We start from the raw sequence: 20,916 nt of genomic DNA, 5'->3' as shown, positions 1-20,916 counted from the left end.
GATGCCCCGATGAACTGTTTTATGTAATTATGCCATGAATGTTTTTCGAATCAACTCATGTTTCACCTTGTGTTACGTATTTTTCCACTGTTTAAGGTTTTATATTCCCAATGCTTTAACTCGATATTTTTATCACAGGTGAAAGAAGATGTAAAATGTGTCTACCTCAAGAAATAATGTGCACAAACTGCCAAAAGTGTTTAACGTGTAAATGTTAAAACAGGGTTCAATGTTTTTGCCATTATTATTTACGTTACTCCAGTTTTATTTTCTCGGTCAGGAAAATGTTAGACAGGAAGTTTTCGCAGTAGCGCCCGCCCCTTTCGCTCCCAGCATGCCCTGCGGGCCAGGTATCAAAAGGACGCTCCAAGCTAGAAACGACCTCTTTGTTCTCCTCTTGTTCTCTTCATCCCCTTTGTCCTCTCTCTGAAAGCCGTCTCCACGGACAGGCCTTTCACTTTTCCTTTGTCTCAACAAAATCCGTCCGTCACGTGGTCGACAAGGCCATGCCAGTCTAGGACTCTGAAACCACCTGAAACTACCTGGAACTACCTGGAACTACCTGGAACTACCTGGAACTACGCTTAAGCGCTAAACCGGACAGAGACTTTCTTTGCTACTTCGTTTCTTTTCTTTTTGAAGTAATCTACGCAGTTTACGTGGATCAGCGCTACGTCCTCATCTGAGTAAAGGCCGCGTGAGGAGCTAACACACCGCTAAAGCGTTCTACCGCCAAGGAACTCCCCGACATCGCCTCCGCTGCCGCCGCCGCTTCAAGGAAGTCGCAGCCTCCTCCGCTCCATGCGACGCATCGCTCCCCGGCGCAGCCTCCTCCGCTCCCTGGCGCCAAGGACCCTACAGCACGTCGCCGCCTCCTCCACCACACGTGACGCATCGCTCCCCGACCGCCGCCAGCTCCACGGCCGCCGCTCGCTTCACGAACCTTCGCCGCCACACCGCTCCACGCAACGCCCCGCTACGGACCTCGTCCGCGGACAAGGACCAGTCGGACCGAATCTCTACGGAACCGTAAGCCGAGACAACTGTGCGGTTCGCTTGTGGCGTGATTTGGGTAGAGCTCAGCTGTCCCTTCCCCCTTTAGCTTCTCACTTTCCCTCTTTTTGACATAGATTAGCATAGACACGTTTGATTATCAAAGGCAAAACCCTGGTTTAACATTATCTGCATGAAATCTGCTGTTAAATCTGATATAACATCACCTGTGATTTACCTGTGCGCATTTCTGCTCCGGTGTTTTGATTACCCTTTTGATAAATAAACTACACGAAAGAGTTATTGACTATTGTTTGTTTGATTAGACTATGTGTAAGTCCCTGAATCGTGAAACACCCTTCAGACCTTTTTTTTTAACGAGCGCGATTAAGGACCGTATCTTAGCTCTTTGGGTTTAACCCTGGTGCCCCGTCTTGTCTCGTTTCTGCTAAGAAATCTTCCTTAATCATAAACTGAATACATGTAGTTTTGAGACCCTACAAACAAACTGTGTAACTTCATCAAATGCATTACTAGTTACAATATTTAGAGTTTGTTTTGGACAGTCCCTTGAGACGTGTCATTCCATTTTCAAAGAGGTTCGTCAAATAATTCATAATCATTCATTAGACCGCCCTTCATTCTGTATTCAGTAATCATTTGTACTGTGTCTTACCAGGACAGTCTGTCGCCATGATGGTCTCGGGGCCCAGTGCCCCCTCGCCTCCCTCCCCGGGCCGACTCAGCTGCACGCGGATACGATACGGCGTGGTGGGCTTCAGGTTCATCAGGTTGATCGGTTCTTTGTCACTGTACACTGCATAGAAACAATAAAGCAACACGTCTTGTAGTCGTTCTGTCTATATGGACTCCTTGGTGTGCGAAATGAAGTTTGGAAACGATACGAAATGCAATATACTTTTGGATGGAGAATATTTATGGTTCTGGTGGCATGAGTTACTGAATTGGTTTCTTCTTGGATCATTTCAAACTCACCGACTTCTGTTTTCTACCAGTTTAGGGATGATTTCTAGCCACATTATTTTATTGCTGTTGAGTAATAAGGCAGTTGTAATTAAGAACATTTAGTTTTGAGGAGTAATACCACAAGTTGTACATTAAGATGATAAATAGTGCAACATGCAATAGTTACTGTAATACATTTGTTCCCAGCTCTTGCTCGACTCTAACTGAAGAAATTCCCTTGAAGATCAATAAAGTTCTGATTACTTACTTTTCTAATCTTTGGTAGTAGGTGACACTTATTTGACATGAGCATTCTTTGCTACTCGAGAGATTCAAGCTCTTCCGATCGTTCCTTCTTACCAATAATGGAGGACCAGGAGTCTCCGTTCTCCACAGGCGTGTACAGAAGTCTGATGGAGACGATGGGGCCGTCTCCTCTGTACGAGTCCACAGGCATCACCAGCAGCTGCTTGCTCCACTTTTTCAACAGTTTGGGAGCTGTTATGGCCACCGGGGGCTCTGTGGAGCAGCGGAAAATCAATCAAAGCTGAAGATGAGACACTGCAGGGGAATAAGGTAATCATTCATTGTTTTCCAGTGAAAATAGGGCTTTTTTGTGAGTGATAATGGACAAAAAAGCAAATATTTTGGACTGAAAAATACAATGGAGCCAAGTTTAAATGTCTTGATACAAAACAATTCACAGAGGGATTTTTTTATTTTTTTTGTTATTACAATTTGGGTAAACTAGATGCTGCTCAAAGAATTCATACACATTCAAATTTTGCACAGTTTTTGGCGTTAAAAAGGAATTAGAGTTCAACAAATCTTACCTGTAAAACACATCAAAACAGTGTTAAAGTGCAAAACTAGTGTGAGAAAAATGCATTTTGAGAAATCGGTCTTTAAAGTTACAATGTCCTGTTTTAATCAAATGCAAAGAAAAAAGTGGATTCAGATAAGCAACAAAACATCTTTAGGTGAAGCTTGAACTACATCCAGGTAAAAGCTTATGTAAAAGTGCAAACTGAAAGTGTTTTGATGTGTTTTCCTTTACTATTAGTGTCTCTCCTTAAGCATTCAGCATAAACCTAAATGACAAACAGAATAAAAGGAGGATCTTTTAGTATTTGACACGGTACCTTTGATCGTCAGATTGAACTTGCGTGAGTCGTGTCCTCCTTTAGTGGACACTTTGCACTCCCACTCTCCAGCCTGCTCAGCTTTAACGCGGGGGATCTCGAACAAGGCCGTGCTCTTCTTTGAGTCCTGAATGGTGTGATTGGCCTGGAAAAAAACAAGCACAAAAATACATTTAGATTGGCTCGGAATGGTGTTTTTGCTGCGTTCCGTTCATGCGCTAAGATCGACCAGATTTGATCAATTAGCAGGGAAATGGCCTGAGGAATGAAAAGGACAGCTAGTGAGTTAGAGAACATTCTCACTGTAGACTGATACGGCCTTATCTTCGCAGACCATTGTGTCGCTGACTTCCTCTGAGATTGATCAACATTGGAGACAGGTTTTAAAGGCACAGAAACATTTAAAAGTATTCCTGCCCGTGCGTTTTTTGAGTTGGGGGCTTCATACCTTGATGAGCGTGCTGTCCAATTTGCGTAGCTCAAAGCTGTCGTGGATGGGCAGAGGGTTTCCTGTGGCCGTGCACTTGATCTTCGGACTTGAGTTCAGATTCCACTCCAGGTTTGTGTTTAAGTCCAAGATTTGTGGAACTCGGTCTGAAAGAGGACAGACTCATTGAGCAAGAGCAAAAGTTAAAAGGTGAGCCATGTAACTGTGACTGGGGTCGGCCACGTGCTCGTCTCTGTGAATGTGTTATTGCTTTGCCGGAAATGTTGCACAATGTAGCATTAAACTGGACAATCTGGCAGTTATTCAGTCACAGGTGTTTGTAAAAGGGCTGTCAAGAGAATGGAAAATCAGACACTAATCGATACTAAAACAAGTGGCGAAACTAGATACGGATTCGAGCAAGAATCAGTGCTAAATGAACAGTTTTGAAAAGCTCTTGAGCGTTTTTAGAACTAGTATAAGTCCACATGGTATTTAAAAGTACTATTATTTTGTGTTGAATTGACAGAGTCTGTTGTTTAAAAATTAGCCTTTTTTAAATAATCATCATTGTGGTATTGAAATGTGTTGTGATTGTAATGCCATTGAATTGTGTTATTGAAATGTATTTTATTTATTGTCTGTAAAACACTATACGTTGCATTTTGTTAAAAAAAAAAAAGAAAAAAAAAAAGAAAAGTGCTATATAATTTTTTTTAGTTGGACATTTTGTATCGTAAAAATATTAGTTTTTATTGCAAAAAAAAACTATAATTCTTACTATGAATGAGTTTGCCTCTCTACAGATCTGACCTGTAACTTGGCCTGGACACGTCACCTATTTTAATACAATACTGTGTAACACTGTAGGCAAAGCTTTGCACCAACAAGTGACGGCTCTTCCACCAGAAAAGTTACATAGTGCCCTTTAAAGACCAGCCGTTCTCGATGCCCACCGGACTTGTCGCAGTGCTCTCCCCTCCAGCCTAACGGACACTGGCATCCACCGAAGCGATGACACACGCCTCCATTCTGACAGCGGCAGTGCAGCTTACAGTCCGGCCCATACATGTCATTCTGGCACGCTGACAGAGACAAGACCTTTAAGTTGCATGGACTTTCTGCATTCCCTCTACGTTGGTGACGGACTGGAGTCGCCTTTTACCTTGCTCGCAGTGTTTCCCGAACCAGCCGCTGGCGCAGGAGCAGCCGTACGGGTCGGGCAGGCAGAAGCGCAGCCCTTTGCAGTTGTGGTCCGAGCCGCACGACTCCTGGCAGTTCTGGCCAAACATTCCTTCCCTGCAGGCTGGGATCAATCGCACAAAAGACACACGCTCACACGGCTGTTTGTTGCAGTGATTTGTCGTGTCAGGCTTCCAATTGCCACTGAAATATCATCAGACATCAAGACATTTCTCAAAACGGGGATTAAAAAAAAGCAAACCTATTTCACAATGCATCCCCATGAATCCCGGAGGGCAGATGCAGTCGCCATCGGCGTCGTGGCACACTCCGCCATTCAGACACTCGGGGCACTGTCCGTCACAGGATGAACCCCACTTGTCTCTGGAACAGTCTGAAAGAATTATGTTGTTATTAAGGTGCAACTTTTATTACGGACTTTATGGAGGGTCCGCCTGCTGCTCGTCTCCGGTGCTTTGCCAGGAATTTTTAACAGTGTGTCAAGACAACCTCGCTCACGGCATTTTACAAGGTTTTTTGGGCAATAAAAACATCTGTAATTCAAATAATAGCGAGAGGATAATGCCATACTCTAGAACATTCAGAGCAATGCAACGACATTTCCACGGAGACGCGCAAATGATGCAAATGATGGTCCACCAATCAGGAAAGTTACATAGAGCACCTTTAACAAAGACATGCTATATAGTTATAATGTATGTATAATGTTATTTACCGTACTTTATATTTATCTTGTGTGTTGTACATTTTAAATCGTAATATTGATCTAAACAAAGTAATAAAAAAGGGGTTGAAAACTGTGGCACTGATTTCTGCCAGCCTCTTTAAGGTACGTCACCGATTTTCTTTCTTTTTTCATTTGTGTATGATTCTGATCGCTTTGTGTATCAAAAAATGGAATAAAAATGACTCAAAACATTCACAAATCACTCTAAACGCAATGTCAAGAGGGAATAAGAAGGGGAAACAATTGCAACAAGGTTGAATTTGCTCTTATGAGTCGTTTTCGTGTACAATGTCCCCTTTAAATGAACACTAATATTGCTTAAAGTCATGTGCTATAGTATTATGTGTAGCCTTGACTAACCTCTGACAATAAGCCTCATCCATGCTCCGTTCACTGGACTGTCACCCACAAAGCTGGCACTGTAGATGCCCTGGTTGGCAAACGTGGCATTTTCCACAGTGAGGACAGCAGTGCTATTGACCACCTCGTTGGAGTGAGTCATGTAATAGTAATTTCCTGCATCCGAACAGAACAAAAACAATGCATAGTGAAACATATTTTGACAGTTCAAATGCACACATATGACAGGCACTACTTACCGTTGTACTTCCATGTCACGTCTCTCTTTTGTGTGCTGAGGAGCTGCATGCTTATGTTGGCCGTTTCCCCTTTATTTATTGTCAAGGTGAGTCGAGCCGGGAGAAAACTGGCTGCGATGACCAAAGAGAAAGAAAATTGGCTAAACAATTGGTTACAATGTCCCCCCCAGGCACAGTGATATAAATTGGACAAACTACAGCCCGCGGGCCACATACGGCCCGTTTGTCTTTATAATCCGGCCCGCCAAACATGCCAAGTCATATTTTTTTAAATGTTTTATATTTATCATATATGTGTTTTTTGTTTTTTTTACACCGATGATCCTCTACTTGCCTGTATTCGAATATGGCCCTCGGAGGAAAATAATTGCCCACCCCTGGTATAGATTCTCTCAGTTCAAGGTTTCTTTATTAATACAGACACAACAGTCCAATACCAGGAAAATGCAGACAACACATGACACAAATGGCAACAGGCACTTGATACAGGTGTCTTTCTCCTGCCTTTAATGGTCTCAGTCTGCTATAGTACTCATTCAGCCCAAACATACGGAGAGCGATCCCACCTGGACACTATCCCTATTGCTCCACTTGTCTGTCAAAGTTAAACACAGCCTGCTGCCTATGTATTTCATCCAACTCCCTCCCTTCCATTTTAACACATGCCTCCTTCTTCTACTTGAACCAAAAAGAAAATTACCCTTTTGTCCCACCACATAAACTGGACTCAGCCTCCTCCTCCTTCAGTAATTCTCTTCTTGCTGTGAAATAACTGATTAATCCAATCAATTCTCTGTATTACCTCTCAAATTTGTGTCTAACTCTCTGGTTTTACCTTCACTTTTATGAAAGGGATGGATGATATGTCACGTAAAAGCTTGTCATTCGCAGCACTGACCACTGTTGAAGTTGTTGATCAGGGTGACCTTCTCCGGCGGCATTCCCTGGCGCGTGGATTCACAGTAGAAGATGCCGATGTTCTCCAGCTCCTTGAAGTTCCGGGCCACCACCTCCTTGTGCCTCGGCTTCACCACCAGGAAGGTCCTCTGGGGGAACTTGAAGATGTGGTTGTCCCGGTGGATGTCGAGCGCGCCATGCACTTGGCCGCGCTCTCCGTTGACGCAGGACAAGGAGAAGTGTGTGATGCCGAGGTCCTCCGCTGTGGACGTCATGGTCAGGTCCAGGACAGCGTCTGTGGGACAGGCAAGTGTGGAACAGATGAAGGAATGTCTTGAGGTTGTCTCGGTTGAGGTTCAGGTCTAGCAAAAGCGTGAAAAGTAACCATCAGATAAAATTAACCATAAAACGGCAGAACTGTCCCTTCATACCCTTGTTTAGACTTAGATTTTTGTCACGTTTGGAGTTGTAATTATTAACATATATTCTAAATCTAAAAATAACAACAATTGTGAAAGGTATGAGCGTCCTACTGGATAACTGCTGCATGGGTGATGATCTTTGAGCTGCAACACGGTATTTAAACCCGCGAGTGGCTTCTCATTTTGGAAACGACCGTGTGGAAAGACGAATCCCGTGGTCATGGAACAGATGTCGGTGTGAGAATGTTCAAATCATCGGCATCGAGCAGAGAAAACATCTCAGAAGAAGCAGAAACTAATCTATTACAGACATGAACCCCAGTGAGAGTGTTTGGGACGAGCTGGAGAAGACTTTGTGCATCGGTCACTCTCTCACGTCATCAAAACAAGATCAACTGGTGAAAAAATACTGTGACAGGGAGTGAAATACATCTCAGAAACGTATTGAAACCATGCCACAGTGAATGCGGGCTGCAATCAAAGGTAGTGCAACCAAATATCAGAGCTTGTGACTTTCCCCTCAGTTATTATTTCAGGGCAAAATTAGGCTAAAGTTAAAGATATCGAGGTAAAAAAGCACTTATTACAACCAAACCATGTACTTTTACAGTCGTTACAATTAGGCTGCTTAAGTGTTTGTGCATAATCACCCCAAATGTAGTCCAAACAAACTAAGAAAAAAAAAAGAAATCAGGATGTTGGTGTCATAGGAGCAACTTCTTTACAAATAAACTATAGGCCTATTTGCAATTACAACCTCTGACAAGTGTTTAGCCCTGGACATTTGCTGTATTTGGCAACCAGCATCAGAATGTGCTGCTTCAAAGCTGACATTGAACTTTCATGTAGACATAAAGTGGTACTCTGCAGGTGGACTGGACTGGAGCCCCGCCACGCGCAATAAACACAATCAGACTCGTCCTTGAGCAAAGTTTGAAATGAAATCCACTTTTCATGTCTCTGTCATCACCATAGCACATATTTGGCACACATGTTTCTAGAAGCCTATAGCAGCTCGTTAGATTCATCCTTAAGGCCATAGAAAAGCTGAGCACAACAAAATCTCCTATCACGCGCGGTCCATCCTCCCTGTCCTGTTATTTAGCCTCTGATCCGCGGGACAATGGGAGGAAACGTGGATGAGCTTCTGTTCCCAACGGATCGGCTCCACTGGAGGTCGTGAGGACTTCAACGTGAAAACATCAGCTTCAGGCAGCATAGTTCAATTTCATTTACTTTTGTGAAGCCCAAAATGCCTCGCAGGGCTGAACACATTTGTAAATGTTATCAGCAAAAAGTTAAACAGGAAAAAAAACAGGAAAATGAGACAATGAAACAGTCATAGTGCAGCAGATATTCACTTCATGTTTATGAGCCCGCACAGAATCAACACGCATTTTATAAAGTGAGTGACATAGAAAACAATTACCTGTCAACGCCACAAAATACAGCAAACTCAGCCACAACATCCTCATGAAGCCCATAATCCACTTTGTCTTGTAAAAACGGCACTGATAAATAATCCAGATTGAGAGTTTCAAGTGGCGACAGCGCCAGAGCCGCAGCGTCACAAATGACGCGCTTTTTGGCGCATAACTTTGCTTTTCCAAAGTCCGGTTATAGCATAAAGTTTCTCCGGTGAAAAGTCCCGTGATTTTGCGGTGAGAGTTGATCTCTGGAGCCTTCAGAGTAAAGCTGGCGCGGGGCAGAAGGTAAAGCTTGGCTCTGGGTGGGAAAGGAAGGAAGAGCGTCAGTGGAGCTGGAGCAGGCGCGCACCTCCTCCAGAAGAACACTTTCAACTCTGCGCATAAATCTGCTCATCCCTGTATTATACTCTCACAGTGTGTGTCCCCTGACAGTTACAGCCCAGTGAAACATGACAATGCAATATAGTCAATGAAGTGATACAGTTTATAGCCTTTTTATGTTCCTTCTGTATAATATAATGTCCCAGCCAACATTTTATGTGGGCCCCATATGGGTTTTGTCTGGGCAGTGTGGGTGTCACACATGGGTTGAGTGGGTAAATGCTAATAGTAGAACCCAATTGGGCTTGTAAGCATGGCCCCCACATGGGGTATAAATGGGGTATGGGTTACATTTGGGCAAATGTATGTGACTTGGGCCCCATGTGCAGTGCAGTATGGGCCCTACATGGGACGTAAGCGGGGTATGTGGTCAAAGAATTATACGTTTTATAAAATCAATATGAAGTCCACAAACGGCAATGGAATCCCTTTTAAAGTCAAATATGTTTTTACATAAAAAATAGGCCTATCCATATTTTTGTAAAAATATAAATAAATCTAATCTTAATCTAGGTTTTTTCCCTTGTTTTGAAGTCCACTGTCTGACCAGAACCATGTCATGTTTTGCCAAAGGCAACAGTTTGTTCTTCCAGTCGAATACATTTGTCACGACAGCTCCTTCTTGAGTGGACCGCTAATCACGGGGCTTCAGGAAATGATGAACAATATGCTTGTTGTGTCTGTTCTCATAATCTTTCATAAGTGCTCTATCGTCTCTCGTTTAGTGCAGAAAGCTCTGGGTTTTATGTGATGCTTTTCCCTCCAGCTCGACACAATCGACTTGGAGTTGACTCAACTCCTTATTGTTTAAGACTTCCTGTTTTCCTTTTCAGAACATCTCATGCTTGTTCAGCCTGTGTGGGCAAGGGAAAACAAAAAACATAATGCTAAAGCTGCACAGGAGTATTAAATAACCCAGTCTTTCTGGATTTGATTTATTTATTTGAACATTGCATAATTCTATGTGACATAATTAGTATTTTATTGAACTGAATATAACTGTTATATAACTTTGATCATAATGTGTTGAGAGAATCAAGTCACCACAGAGGCATTTTTGAGGTTGCCCCAGCAAATAATTTCCCTTTTACAGATGCCTTTTCAAATGCAACTCCAAAACCGCTTGTCAGGGCAAAATGAAAATCCAATTTACAATGTGTGCACAATATATTTGACTTAATGTCCAAACAATGCCGTATATGTTCACGTCCCTGTTCTCCACTGCAATCAAAACGACAGAAATACATACGCTGAATGTCCACGTTTCCTTTTCACCTCATTTTAAACAAGAGACCCTGGCACCAGGTTCCTCAGATCTTCCTTCACCCTCTGTGCCCTGCTGTCAACTGCCACCTCGACACGATACTGGACACACTTCTCAACCACCCAATCAGCAACAATTCTCCTTTGTCACTCGATGCACGACTTTTATTCAGAACGCTGGAAGCTGCTCAAGAGATGACTGGAACGCGCATCAATAAACACCACTCAGACAGGCATTCTTTGTAATAATTGACAGATTTGTGTAATGTTGATATAGGGAAAGCCGCAGGGAGTGTCCAGAGATGCTGTTGTCTGAGTCTGGGTGCGTGGAAGCGGCCGGGAGCCAGAGCAGAGTGCCAACGCCAGAGGAAAAGTCTCGCAGCAGTGCAGTAGAGTACAGTAGAATATGTGGAGGAGGAAATGTGTCTGCTCGTGTGTCGACCTCAGTGTGATTGGGTGGAGGGCTTAATGTGCTTGTCAGACATAAACCATTGTGTCCATTAGTCTTTGTTGTACTACGGTCTTTACTACAGCGCTCTGTGTTGCTCCTTAGACTGCCCGCCGCCTCCTTTACAGTTCAAAGACACGCAAACGGCACCGTGCTCTGTGCATTTAGAAGCACGGACACGACAGGCGGATGTAGAAGTATTGATGAGCTTTGATTTTCAACCGGCGTGTGAGATGTACGATTACAGAGAATGTCACGATAATATTGAAACTGCTTTACGCCACAGACACGATCGTACAAAAGCCCTATAATGTCAGTAAACACTATTACCGTATTTTCCGGACAATAAGTCGCACCTTTTTTCATAGTTTTGGCCGGGGTGCGACTCATACTTATATTCATACTTATATACTTATACTCGGGAGCAACTATGTGATATTATTTGTTATTTTCACACTTGCAACGGCATTTCATCCTCCAGTGCAACTTAAATATGTTTTTTTCTTCTCTATTATGCATTTTTTGGCTGGTGCGACTTATACTCCGGTACGACTTATAGTCCAGAAAATACGGTATAAATGTACAATATCGTTAAGTGAAATAAATATATAGCAGAATTAAATGCAGAAGTAGTTAGTTAGTTGTAGATGTTAATTAATCAACTGTCTTTAATATATTGTACTACAAAAATTAGGTAAATAAATAGGTAAAAAGATTAGGAAATGTTTGCCATTAATGCAAAGAAAACATACATGCGATGAATACAGAACCCCATTGTTCCAGCTTTCATTTATTGAACGATAAGTTGATATAGTAATCATTGTGACGTTAAATAAACGTGGATCAGGCACACTTTGTAATCTGGCAAGGCGTACCGAACTTCTGAACCAGAAAAGGCACAAAAACCACCATTAGTGCTGTTATTTTTGAGTTGTTTTTGAGGATACTACAACACATTTTCAAGATTTACAAGATTCCATGTCAGTAAATATATAAACCTTTCTTTACTGGGGTTACTTCTCCCACCAAAGGCTCATAGACGTTTCACAACTAGGACAAAATGTGAAAAAATCGATAATTGCATATTACTTTCTTTTCAACTTTTCCCCATGATTTCTATGAACGATATCAGACACGTGCAGACGGTTTGTTAAGAAGAGTGTAAAGACTAGAGTTCAGTGTCAATACTCAGATACTAATAAGAGTATCAAACCTAACTACCGGTACTCATTTGTGCAGAAAAGAAAAGATAAATCGATCAAAATTGCACCGCCATTTTAAAGAAACTGCTATATTTATTGGTTATAAATTACATTCTTAATTTCTCCTCCAAAAACATGTGTGGCGTCAAATCTGGTATTGGACCTTTCCCTTATGATCAAAATCACGTTTAATTGTTAGTCATGACAACTCTAATAAGGACGTTTTGCATTTCTCGTGCGTCAAAATAAAGAATAAACAGTGAACCAAATAATACATCTTAAAAGCAGAAATAGACGTCTATGCCTGAATGATAAAGGGTTTTCTGTAGTTCTCTATGGCCCAGATCGGTATAAATCATATTCAATTATTAGGCCCGAGCGCCACAAGCTGGCGAGAGGCCTATTAATCTCGTAAGGCCGTGCGAAGCACGGCTGCGAAAGTGCGCACGTAGTGCGCACGAAATCGAGCGCGAAGCGCTCGCCCACTTCCAAACACTCACTAACGCACTCCTCCACTCATGCACGCCCCGTGCATACTAATTAGTTGTAGGAAAATGGAACATTACCGTTGTAAACGGGCGAAGCCCGTGCAAAAGTTCGCACTAAACGAGCACTTTACATTGGGATGACGACCGCGAAGCGGTCGTCATCCCCATATAAAGCACTCATTTGCGCTAAGTAGCTCACGAATACGTTCCCCATCTCTTGCATGTTCCGTGCATATAAGCATGTAATGCAAAAATTGAACATTATTACTGTATAGAGGGCCAAAAACACAAAGTGGGCGGAGCCCACTCAAAATTATCGAAAGTACCCGTCAGTGACCAGGGACCCACACCATGAGGTAGGAAAGCGCGAGCGCTTTCCGAAAATGTATAGTTTATGATATTTGAAAAATGGGAAACATTGTTTTCGCATCGGAATATTATTCTTTCTTTCTTTCTTTCTTTCTTTCTTTCTTCTTCTTCTCGGGACCAACCCCCCTATTTTTCACCCAGTGAACATTGACGAAAAGTCACAAAAATTTGCACACCTCTAAAAATCGTGCCTCTCTACATTCTGGCTATTTCCCTTTTCTAAAATAAAAAAAATTGGCGCGTCAGCGCCACCAAATGTACCAAAAATGCATTGAGAGATGGGAAATGACCCAAAAAAAATCTGATCGTAGAATCATGAAATTTGGCGCAGAGGTAGATGGTGACAAGAGAAGTAAAAAATATTATTACGGCAACGCCGTCCCCCGAACCAAATGTCGGCCATATTACTTCAAAAATGGCTAAACATGACTTCGGAGTTTTTCCAAACGTCGTACTTTTACGAACTCCTCCCAGGGCGTTGGCCCTAAAAAGCTGAAATTTGGTGAAAATGCTACTGAGGAGTGGGACATCAAAAGTTATCCAAATTACATTGATACCTCTCACGGTCTCTGTGCGGCGAAGCCGCAAACTGTAACTAAAATTTCAGAAATCTCCCATATTTAAAATTTCTGCCGTTTGCGCAGATAAAGTCCGAATTGCGTCAAATTAGAATCAGTTGTTAAACTCTTTGCCCTAAACCTACTTGAAGTGAAATAAATTCATTTGGCGCCACAGCGCCCCCTACAGATTTTATATTGAGGTTAAATGTTTAGTTTTGCGAAATTATATGAAATTTGACACACAACTCAATTTTAGCATCCCCATCAAAAAAGTCAATGAGACCCATGTCATAATTGTTATGGCGTTGCCGTAACGATGACCGAAACCTCCCATGTTATTCCAATGGGGCCAGAACATGTTTACACTTTAGACTTTCACAAACTCCTCCCAGGGCGTCAGCCCTATTAACCTGAAATTTGGTGAGACTCATCTTCAGGACCATCAAAAGTTATCCACATTTTCATTCAAAGAGTCACGGTGTCTGTGCGGCAAAGCCGCACATTTTGCCAAGAATTCAAAATAAAATTGCTTTTTGATGGTAAAACAAAGGGGAGAACATGTGACAGCGTCACAGATTCAGCAGTAGGCGTGATAAAAGGACAATTGGGGCGCGTTAGCGCCCCCTCCTCTTGCGGCGTGGCGGCGGTGTGGCGGCGGCGTGGCGAGGGCCGATCATTGCCGCTTGCGGCTATATTTATTATTATTATTATTATTATTATTATTTTTTTTTTTTTGTTATTCCTTAAGGCTAATATCAACACAATTGGATCAAACCAGCAGTGAATAATACATACTCCATAATACATACTCCATAATACATGTTCTGTAGACTAAATCTGTTTTGATAAGGCCTATATTAAATTCAACTGAACCTTATGATAATACAGAGTGTTTTTGCAACTTGTACATTAATATCCCAGCTTATCAGTAAGAGAGTTGCGTAAGTAATCTGAATAATTATTACGTTTTCCACATTACAGGCTTTTAGTTGCTGCACATGAATCACAGTTCGCTTTGAAGCACGTGTTAAACAGGACTATATTTATGTCTAAAACAATGTCTCGGGCTTGGGTCTGTTTTTAAGACTCCACAATTTCAAACACACACATAATTTAACTCTCTCTTTCATAACATACAACCTGAAACTCAAACACGTCCAGAGTGGCAGTGTCAAGTGGAGCATGTGCCGCGCCCGGCCCCCGACGTGTTTTTAGTGGTCTCTGACATTTTGTTGTGGTTTTCGACGGAGGAGGTGCCGCTGACCACCGCGGGCTGGTGTGGAAGTGAGACAGGACGGGGCGATGGTGGAGGCGGAGGGGGGGGGGGCCTTTGTGAGAAAGTCTGCCTCAAATTCCCATTTCCCCTCATTGTGTAGTGCCCGAGACTTGTTTGGCTCCACATGCTCCGATCCCGCTGGGCCCTGCACCGTCCACGTTTGGGCAGAAATCAATCTCACGGAGCATTCTACTCCTCTGTCTGACCTCCACCTCACCTGCTTTAATAATGAGGCCATTTTACATCAGGCGCCCCGTGCGAACGCCTCCATTAGTGCTCACGCCTCCATTAGTGCTTACGCTGTTCAACGATCGTATCAGCGTCTTGAGAAATGGCGTTTTAAAAGTCTCTCTCACAAAGTCGGATTTCCCTTCTGATAACGCGAACCAATATTATTTCAATAAGCCCACTAATGCTGCCAAATACCGTATTTTCCAGACTATACGTCGCACCTTTTTTCATAGTTTTGGACGGGGTGCAACTCATACTTATATATTTATACTCCGGAGCGACTTATATGTGATATTATTTGTTATTTTCACACTTGCAACCGCATTTCATATACTTACATGAAGACTTATATGTTTTTTCAGAATTTTTGGGCATTTTTTGGCGCCTTATAGTCCAGAAAATAGGGTACATTACAATTACTCCATATGTCTTTAGATCGGGAAGGTCAGGTTACATCAAAGTTATATTTCTCAAGTAGAAGTAAAAAGTAGTGGCCCAAGCAATGACTTAATTAAGATTTATTAAAGTATTTGTAGAAACCACTACCTGAGTAATAATTTGGACGTAAAATGTAAAGTATTATTTAGGATTTATGTAATGAGTCGGATGAAACATGAAATAATGAACAAATTTGGGTATTTCCAAAGAATACAAAATATGTCGTTTCTGCACCAATTATTAATATTGTTCACATAACGCTTTTGCCACATGATCACTTACTCACAGTGGGAACAGTAATCAAACGTGGTACTCACGTAAGAGCACTGTAACTCAAAACTATTACTCAGGAGTTAAAAGTATCGTGTCAGAAAACTGCTCCGAAAAGTGTCTTCAAAAAGTGACTCCAGAAAATGTAGCTGAGTAAACGAAACAGTAAATCTAACGTTGTTCTGTAAATGTGTGACTTTCGATTGTTCTTGTGGGCGAACTGTTTCCTGGAGTGTATGACATTTTCTGCCTTGTTGCCTAAATCACCTGCAATATCATAAAAAGGCAAGGCAAGTTTTTATGTAGAGCATATTTCATACACAAATCACAAAGAAATTCCAGACCACATACATAGCATTCCAGACATTCTTTCCCATGATACATATTATTACCTGAAGAGTGGGTCCAGCTCGCCTCCCACGGTCCCTCATCTGCCTGAGGAGTGGGTCCAGTTCGCCTCCGACGGTCCCTCATCTGCCTGAAGAGTGGGTCCTGCTCGACTCCGACGGTCCCTCATCTGCCTGAAGAGTGGGTCCAGCTCGACTCAGACGGTCCCTCATCTGCCTGAAGAGTGGGTCCTGCTCGACTCCGACGGTCCCTCATCTGCCTGAAGAGTGGGTCCAGTTCGCCTCAGACGGTCCCTCTTCTGCCTGAAGAGTGGGTCCAGCTCCAGTCTCCTCGTGTCCGTCTGTCCGTCTGTGAGAGTCGGATCTCTCCTTCACTGGAACTCCTCCAGGTTTCTACGCTTTTTTCCCAAAGAGGTTTTTTTTGTAGTTTTTCCTGGCCGAGAAGGAGAGTCTAAGGACAGAGGACCCTGGGACATCGTCCCTCGCCACCACAGACATTGTCTGACTTCATCGCCACCACAGACATTGTTGATTCATTTCTCCCTGTGGCCCTCAGAGGCAACTGTTGTTGTGATTTTGGGCCTTACAAAAATAAATTGATTTGATTTGATTTGATTATTTATCTAACATTGCAGCATGACAGGCGTCTCCGGGATGGACACATCACTTTTAGATTGATTCTTTCCCATATCAGCGCGCTATCTGCAAACTGATATCTGCGAAAAATAACCATATCTTTGTATACAATTACTTACAGACGTCTACACTTCATTGCTCATTATGCTCACTTCAGTGTCATTATTATTCTATACTTCTTGTCACTTTGGTTGCATGGACTGAAAGTTGTGATAATAAAATCCCTTGAAAAATATTGATATTAACCACCGTTAGCTTAAGATGGAGCATTGACATAAAGAATTTCGATGGCATTTTCAAAGTAAATTGTGTATTTTCCCCGAGAGAGCAGCATTCATAACACAATCAAATCGCTGCGCGCTGTCTGCTGCTTATAATAAAGTATTTATCGATCGCAAACCCAGAGGAAACGCCGTAAGTGGTGGTCCACCCCTCTTTCACTTCCATATAAAAAAGCGGTTCTAAAGCTGCACACATGATCAAAAATGCATGGATATAAATTTTAACAATGTGCCAAAGGGTTCGTAAGAGCAAGGAAATATTACATTTGAATAACTACTTCCTCCTTCCACTGTCTGAAAATCGGCTAATGCAGATTTAAGCTTTGATCATTTTCAGAACCTCAAAGTGAATTTCAATTTTGTGCATTATTCAGGTAAAAAAAATTAACTAGTCACTATTGCAGTTGGTAAAGCTGCTGCTACTGACAGAAATATAGCTACCAAACTGTATATATATATATTTTTAAGTGTAGCCTAATGTGTAAATATGTCTACAGAATTAATTAAAACTAACACAATCCCCACCTCAAAGGAAAAACAACATTTTCAGATGATCAGATCAGAAGTAAAGAGGAAATCGGTTGCTTTAGTTTATATTCTAAGCGCAATGTTAATGTAATTTCTGCCACTTTTGACTCGTGTTGCATTGACTTAAGTTTTACGAGCTCTCATGTCTTTCTTACAGTGTGTCAACGTTTCATCATCCTTTTATCCTGACTGGAAAAGCTAACGCAGGCCACAAGAGATAGCGTTGTCCCAGTATCATTTCTACATCATATTCTCCAACGCTTCCGCTCTGCTGCTCTCATGTTCCGCACTGGAAAGGAAACCAAATATCTGATCCCTCTTCTGACCTCTCGCAGCCGAGGGGTCCCATCGGTCGCTGGGACAGGGGCGACGGGTGACACGCGGGTCCGTCAGCACATTGCACCCGGGCGTGACCCTCTTGGCGTACAGTAAACACGGGCAGAATGTCGGAAGTTAAGTTTGATCGGCTTTGGTGACCCCAGACAGGTAGAGACAGAACAGTATGAACCCAGACTTGCCCCTCATTAACGGTGTTGTGGAAACGCTCTGTGTCGGAAAAGGCTAATCATAACAGTGTGCGGAGGATACAACGGGAGGATAAAGTCAATAGACGAATAATGTTCCATAAACTGACTGATTTTAGTTCATAAAAAAATAAACTCTAGGTGAAACTATAGATACTCATTTGAACCAATACAAACGATAGTAAATAGGAGCGTTACACTGTTTAACGCGCCGACGCAGAGTCCAGAGGCTCATTCACACGTGCAGCTCGACCTTAAGAATTCATCTGGCATTTTTCCCGAGCAGAAACATGTGAACGAAGCCAAAACGGAATTCCCTGCATTTCTGATCTGGCAATTTCCCGAGTAAATTGCCAGGACTAATGCAAAGTATGTGTGAATAAACCCAGAAAATTCCAGTACCACTCTTCGTTTCATTGGTTAATGGCTTGGTTTCTATGGTTGCACTACGCAGTTAATTTCCATTTTAATCCAATTTAAATAATGCAGCACATTGTATATCTATAGAGTGCAGAGAGACAAATGTTAAGTGTGTACAGAGCAAAACCCGGCAATGTTCTGGGACTGAAGCGTGTGTGAACAGGATCACAGCCGAGTGTTCTAGTATTGTTCTTTTATTGTGTAAACACAGTATTGTGACAACTTGGTTTTATGGCCAAATAACCATACATTATTTTCTATATTTATAAATAGAAGTAGGTTAAAAGCTGCATACTAAAATAAACGTTGATAATATTTAAGTTACGGTAATACATTTTCAATATTGTACATATATATTTGCATGTATTAATCATAGTACTAATAATGTACAAGAACAAGTTGTTTTTCAGTCCCAAACTTTTCTTTTGCCTCTGTCCCAAAATATCTGTGCCGCTGTAATGGAATTTAAAATGCAATGCTGTGAAATGTGAACGTCTATTTTCATCACTACTTATTACTTATATTGGCCTATCTAGGATTAAATGAATAGAAATTGCTTCCTTTCATTTAAACTTCGGCTACTGAACATAATTAAATGACATTTTCATGTGTTTTTAATTCAATTATAAATATCAGACTTGTGCTTCTGAGCAAAGCATGAGATAGGACAGGCCTTCAAAGTGTCATGTTACATAAGAAGAATCTGGAAAAAAAAAAGCTCAGTATAAAGGAAATCATGGAAAAGGCGTGGCACTCGTCATGCTCCTCTGTGTCACAGGCGTTTTCAGAGGAAGCTGACGAGAACACCCTGGAATACGGCGCTGAAAGGCATAAAAAAGAGCAAAAAAAAGCACCAAAAAAACTTGGAAGTGTTCAGTGCACCTCCACACCTTTGAGTCAGAGAGTGTTCGCCTGAGATAATGTGTTAGTAAGATTTGAAGTATGCAGCGGTGAGGGGGAGACGCAGGGGGGGACGCAGGGGGAGACGCAGGGGGAGACGCAGGGGGAGACGCAGGGGGAGACGCACTGGGGGAGACACAGGGGGAGACGCAGGGGGAGACGCAGGGGGGGACGCAGGGGGGGACGCAGGGGGGGACGCAGGGGGAGACGCACGGGGGGAGACGCAGGGGGAGACGCAGGGGGGGACGCAGGGGGAGACGCAGGGGGAGACGCAGGGGGGGACGCAGGGGGAGACGCACGGGGGGAGACGCAGGGGGAGACGCAGGGGGAGACGCAGCGGGGGACGCAGGGGGAGACGCAGGGGGAGACGCAGGGGGGGACGCAGGGGGGGAGACTCAGGGGGAGACTCAGGGGGAGACACTGGGGGAGACACAGGGGGGGACGCAGGGGGGGAGACTCAGGGGGAGACACTGGGGGAGACACAGGGGGGGACGCAGGGGGGGGGACGCAGGGGGGGAGACTCAGGGGGAGACGCAGGGGGAGACGCAGGGGGAGACGCAGGGGGGGACGCAGGGGGAGACGCTGGGGGGGACGCAGGGGGAGACGCAGGGGGGGACGCAGGGGGAGACGCAGGGGGGGACGCAGGGGGGGACGCAGGGGGGGACGCAGGGGGAGACGCACGGGGGGAGACGCACGGGGGGAGACGCAGGGGGAGACGCAGGGGGAGACGCAGGGGGAGACGCAGGGGGGGACGCAGGGGGAGACGCAGGGGGGGGACGCAGGGGGAGACGCAGGGGGAGACGCAGGGGGGGAGACGCAGGGGGGGAGACTCAGGGGGAGACACTGGGGGAGACACTGGGGGAGACACAGGGGGAGACGCAGCAGGGGGAGACGCAGGGGGAGACGCAGCAGGGGGAGACGCAGCAGGGGGAGACGACGCAGGGGGAGACGCAGGGGGAGACGCAGGGGGAGACACTGGGGGAGACACAGGGAGAGATGCAGGGGGGGACACAGGGGGAGACGCAGGGGGAGACGCTGGGGGGGACGCAGGGGGAGACGCAGGGGGGGAGACGCAGGGGGAGACACTGGGGGAGACGCAGGGGGGGACGCAAGGGGAGACGCAGGGGGAAACGCAGCGGGGGACGCAGGGGGAGACGCAGGGGGAGACGCTGGGGGGGACGCAGGGGGAGACGCAGGGGGGGAGACGCAGGGGGAGACACTGGGGGAGACGCAGGGGGGGACGCAAGGGGAGACGCAGGGGGAAACGCAGCGGGGGACGCAGGGGGGGACGCAGGGGGAGACTCAGGGGGGAGATGGATGAGCCGCTGCAGTGTCCACACAAACCTCAGCTGTGCTCCAGGAAGAGGCACCGCTGCACGGCCCTGATATGTGAGAGACGGAAGTGTGAGGAGCGCCTGGACGGGACTCAGCTCTCAGGCAGGAAAAGGCCTGTGGAGGAGGAGGGACGGGGGGGGGGGACAAGAGGGGGAGGGTAAGAGGGGGTCCCATCAACACATACTCACAAAGCCCAGCAGGACAGAGTTTTAGTTC

General features: G+C 44.3%; 1 protein-coding gene across 1 annotated transcript in view; it reads right to left on the bottom strand.

Annotated features, from left to right (window-relative positions):
* Positions 1-9,070, bottom strand: part of tie1 (tyrosine kinase with immunoglobulin-like and EGF-like domains 1) — a 35,211-nt gene extending 26,141 nt beyond the window's left edge. Inside the window, exons 1-11 of the mRNA XM_072438360.1 lie at positions 8,806-9,070; positions 6,956-7,249; positions 6,058-6,168; positions 5,819-5,974; positions 4,973-5,104; positions 4,694-4,834; positions 4,485-4,613; positions 3,550-3,695; positions 3,102-3,246; positions 2,320-2,478; positions 1,670-1,810 (exon numbers count right to left, since the gene is read on the bottom strand). Coding sequence (XP_072294461.1) covers positions 1,670-1,810; positions 2,320-2,478; positions 3,102-3,246; positions 3,550-3,695; positions 4,485-4,613; positions 4,694-4,834; positions 4,973-5,104; positions 5,819-5,974; positions 6,058-6,168; positions 6,956-7,249; positions 8,806-8,860 — 1,609 coding nt within the window. The 5' untranslated portion in view covers positions 8,861-9,070. The remainder of the gene's footprint in view (positions 1-1,669; positions 1,811-2,319; positions 2,479-3,101; positions 3,247-3,549; positions 3,696-4,484; positions 4,614-4,693; positions 4,835-4,972; positions 5,105-5,818; positions 5,975-6,057; positions 6,169-6,955; positions 7,250-8,805) is intronic.
* Positions 9,071-20,916: the final 11,846 nt, after the last annotated feature.

Source organism: Eucyclogobius newberryi, unplaced genomic scaffold (genome assembly GCF_026437365.1).
Source record: "Eucyclogobius newberryi isolate DKJ021-1_F unplaced genomic scaffold, fEucNew1.0.hap1 SCAF_9, whole genome shotgun sequence".
Lineage (NCBI taxonomy): Eukaryota > Metazoa > Chordata > Actinopteri > Gobiiformes > Gobiidae > Eucyclogobius > Eucyclogobius newberryi.
The sequence above is the reverse complement of the archived record's forward strand: the minus strand, read 5'-3'. Positions and strand labels throughout refer to the sequence as shown.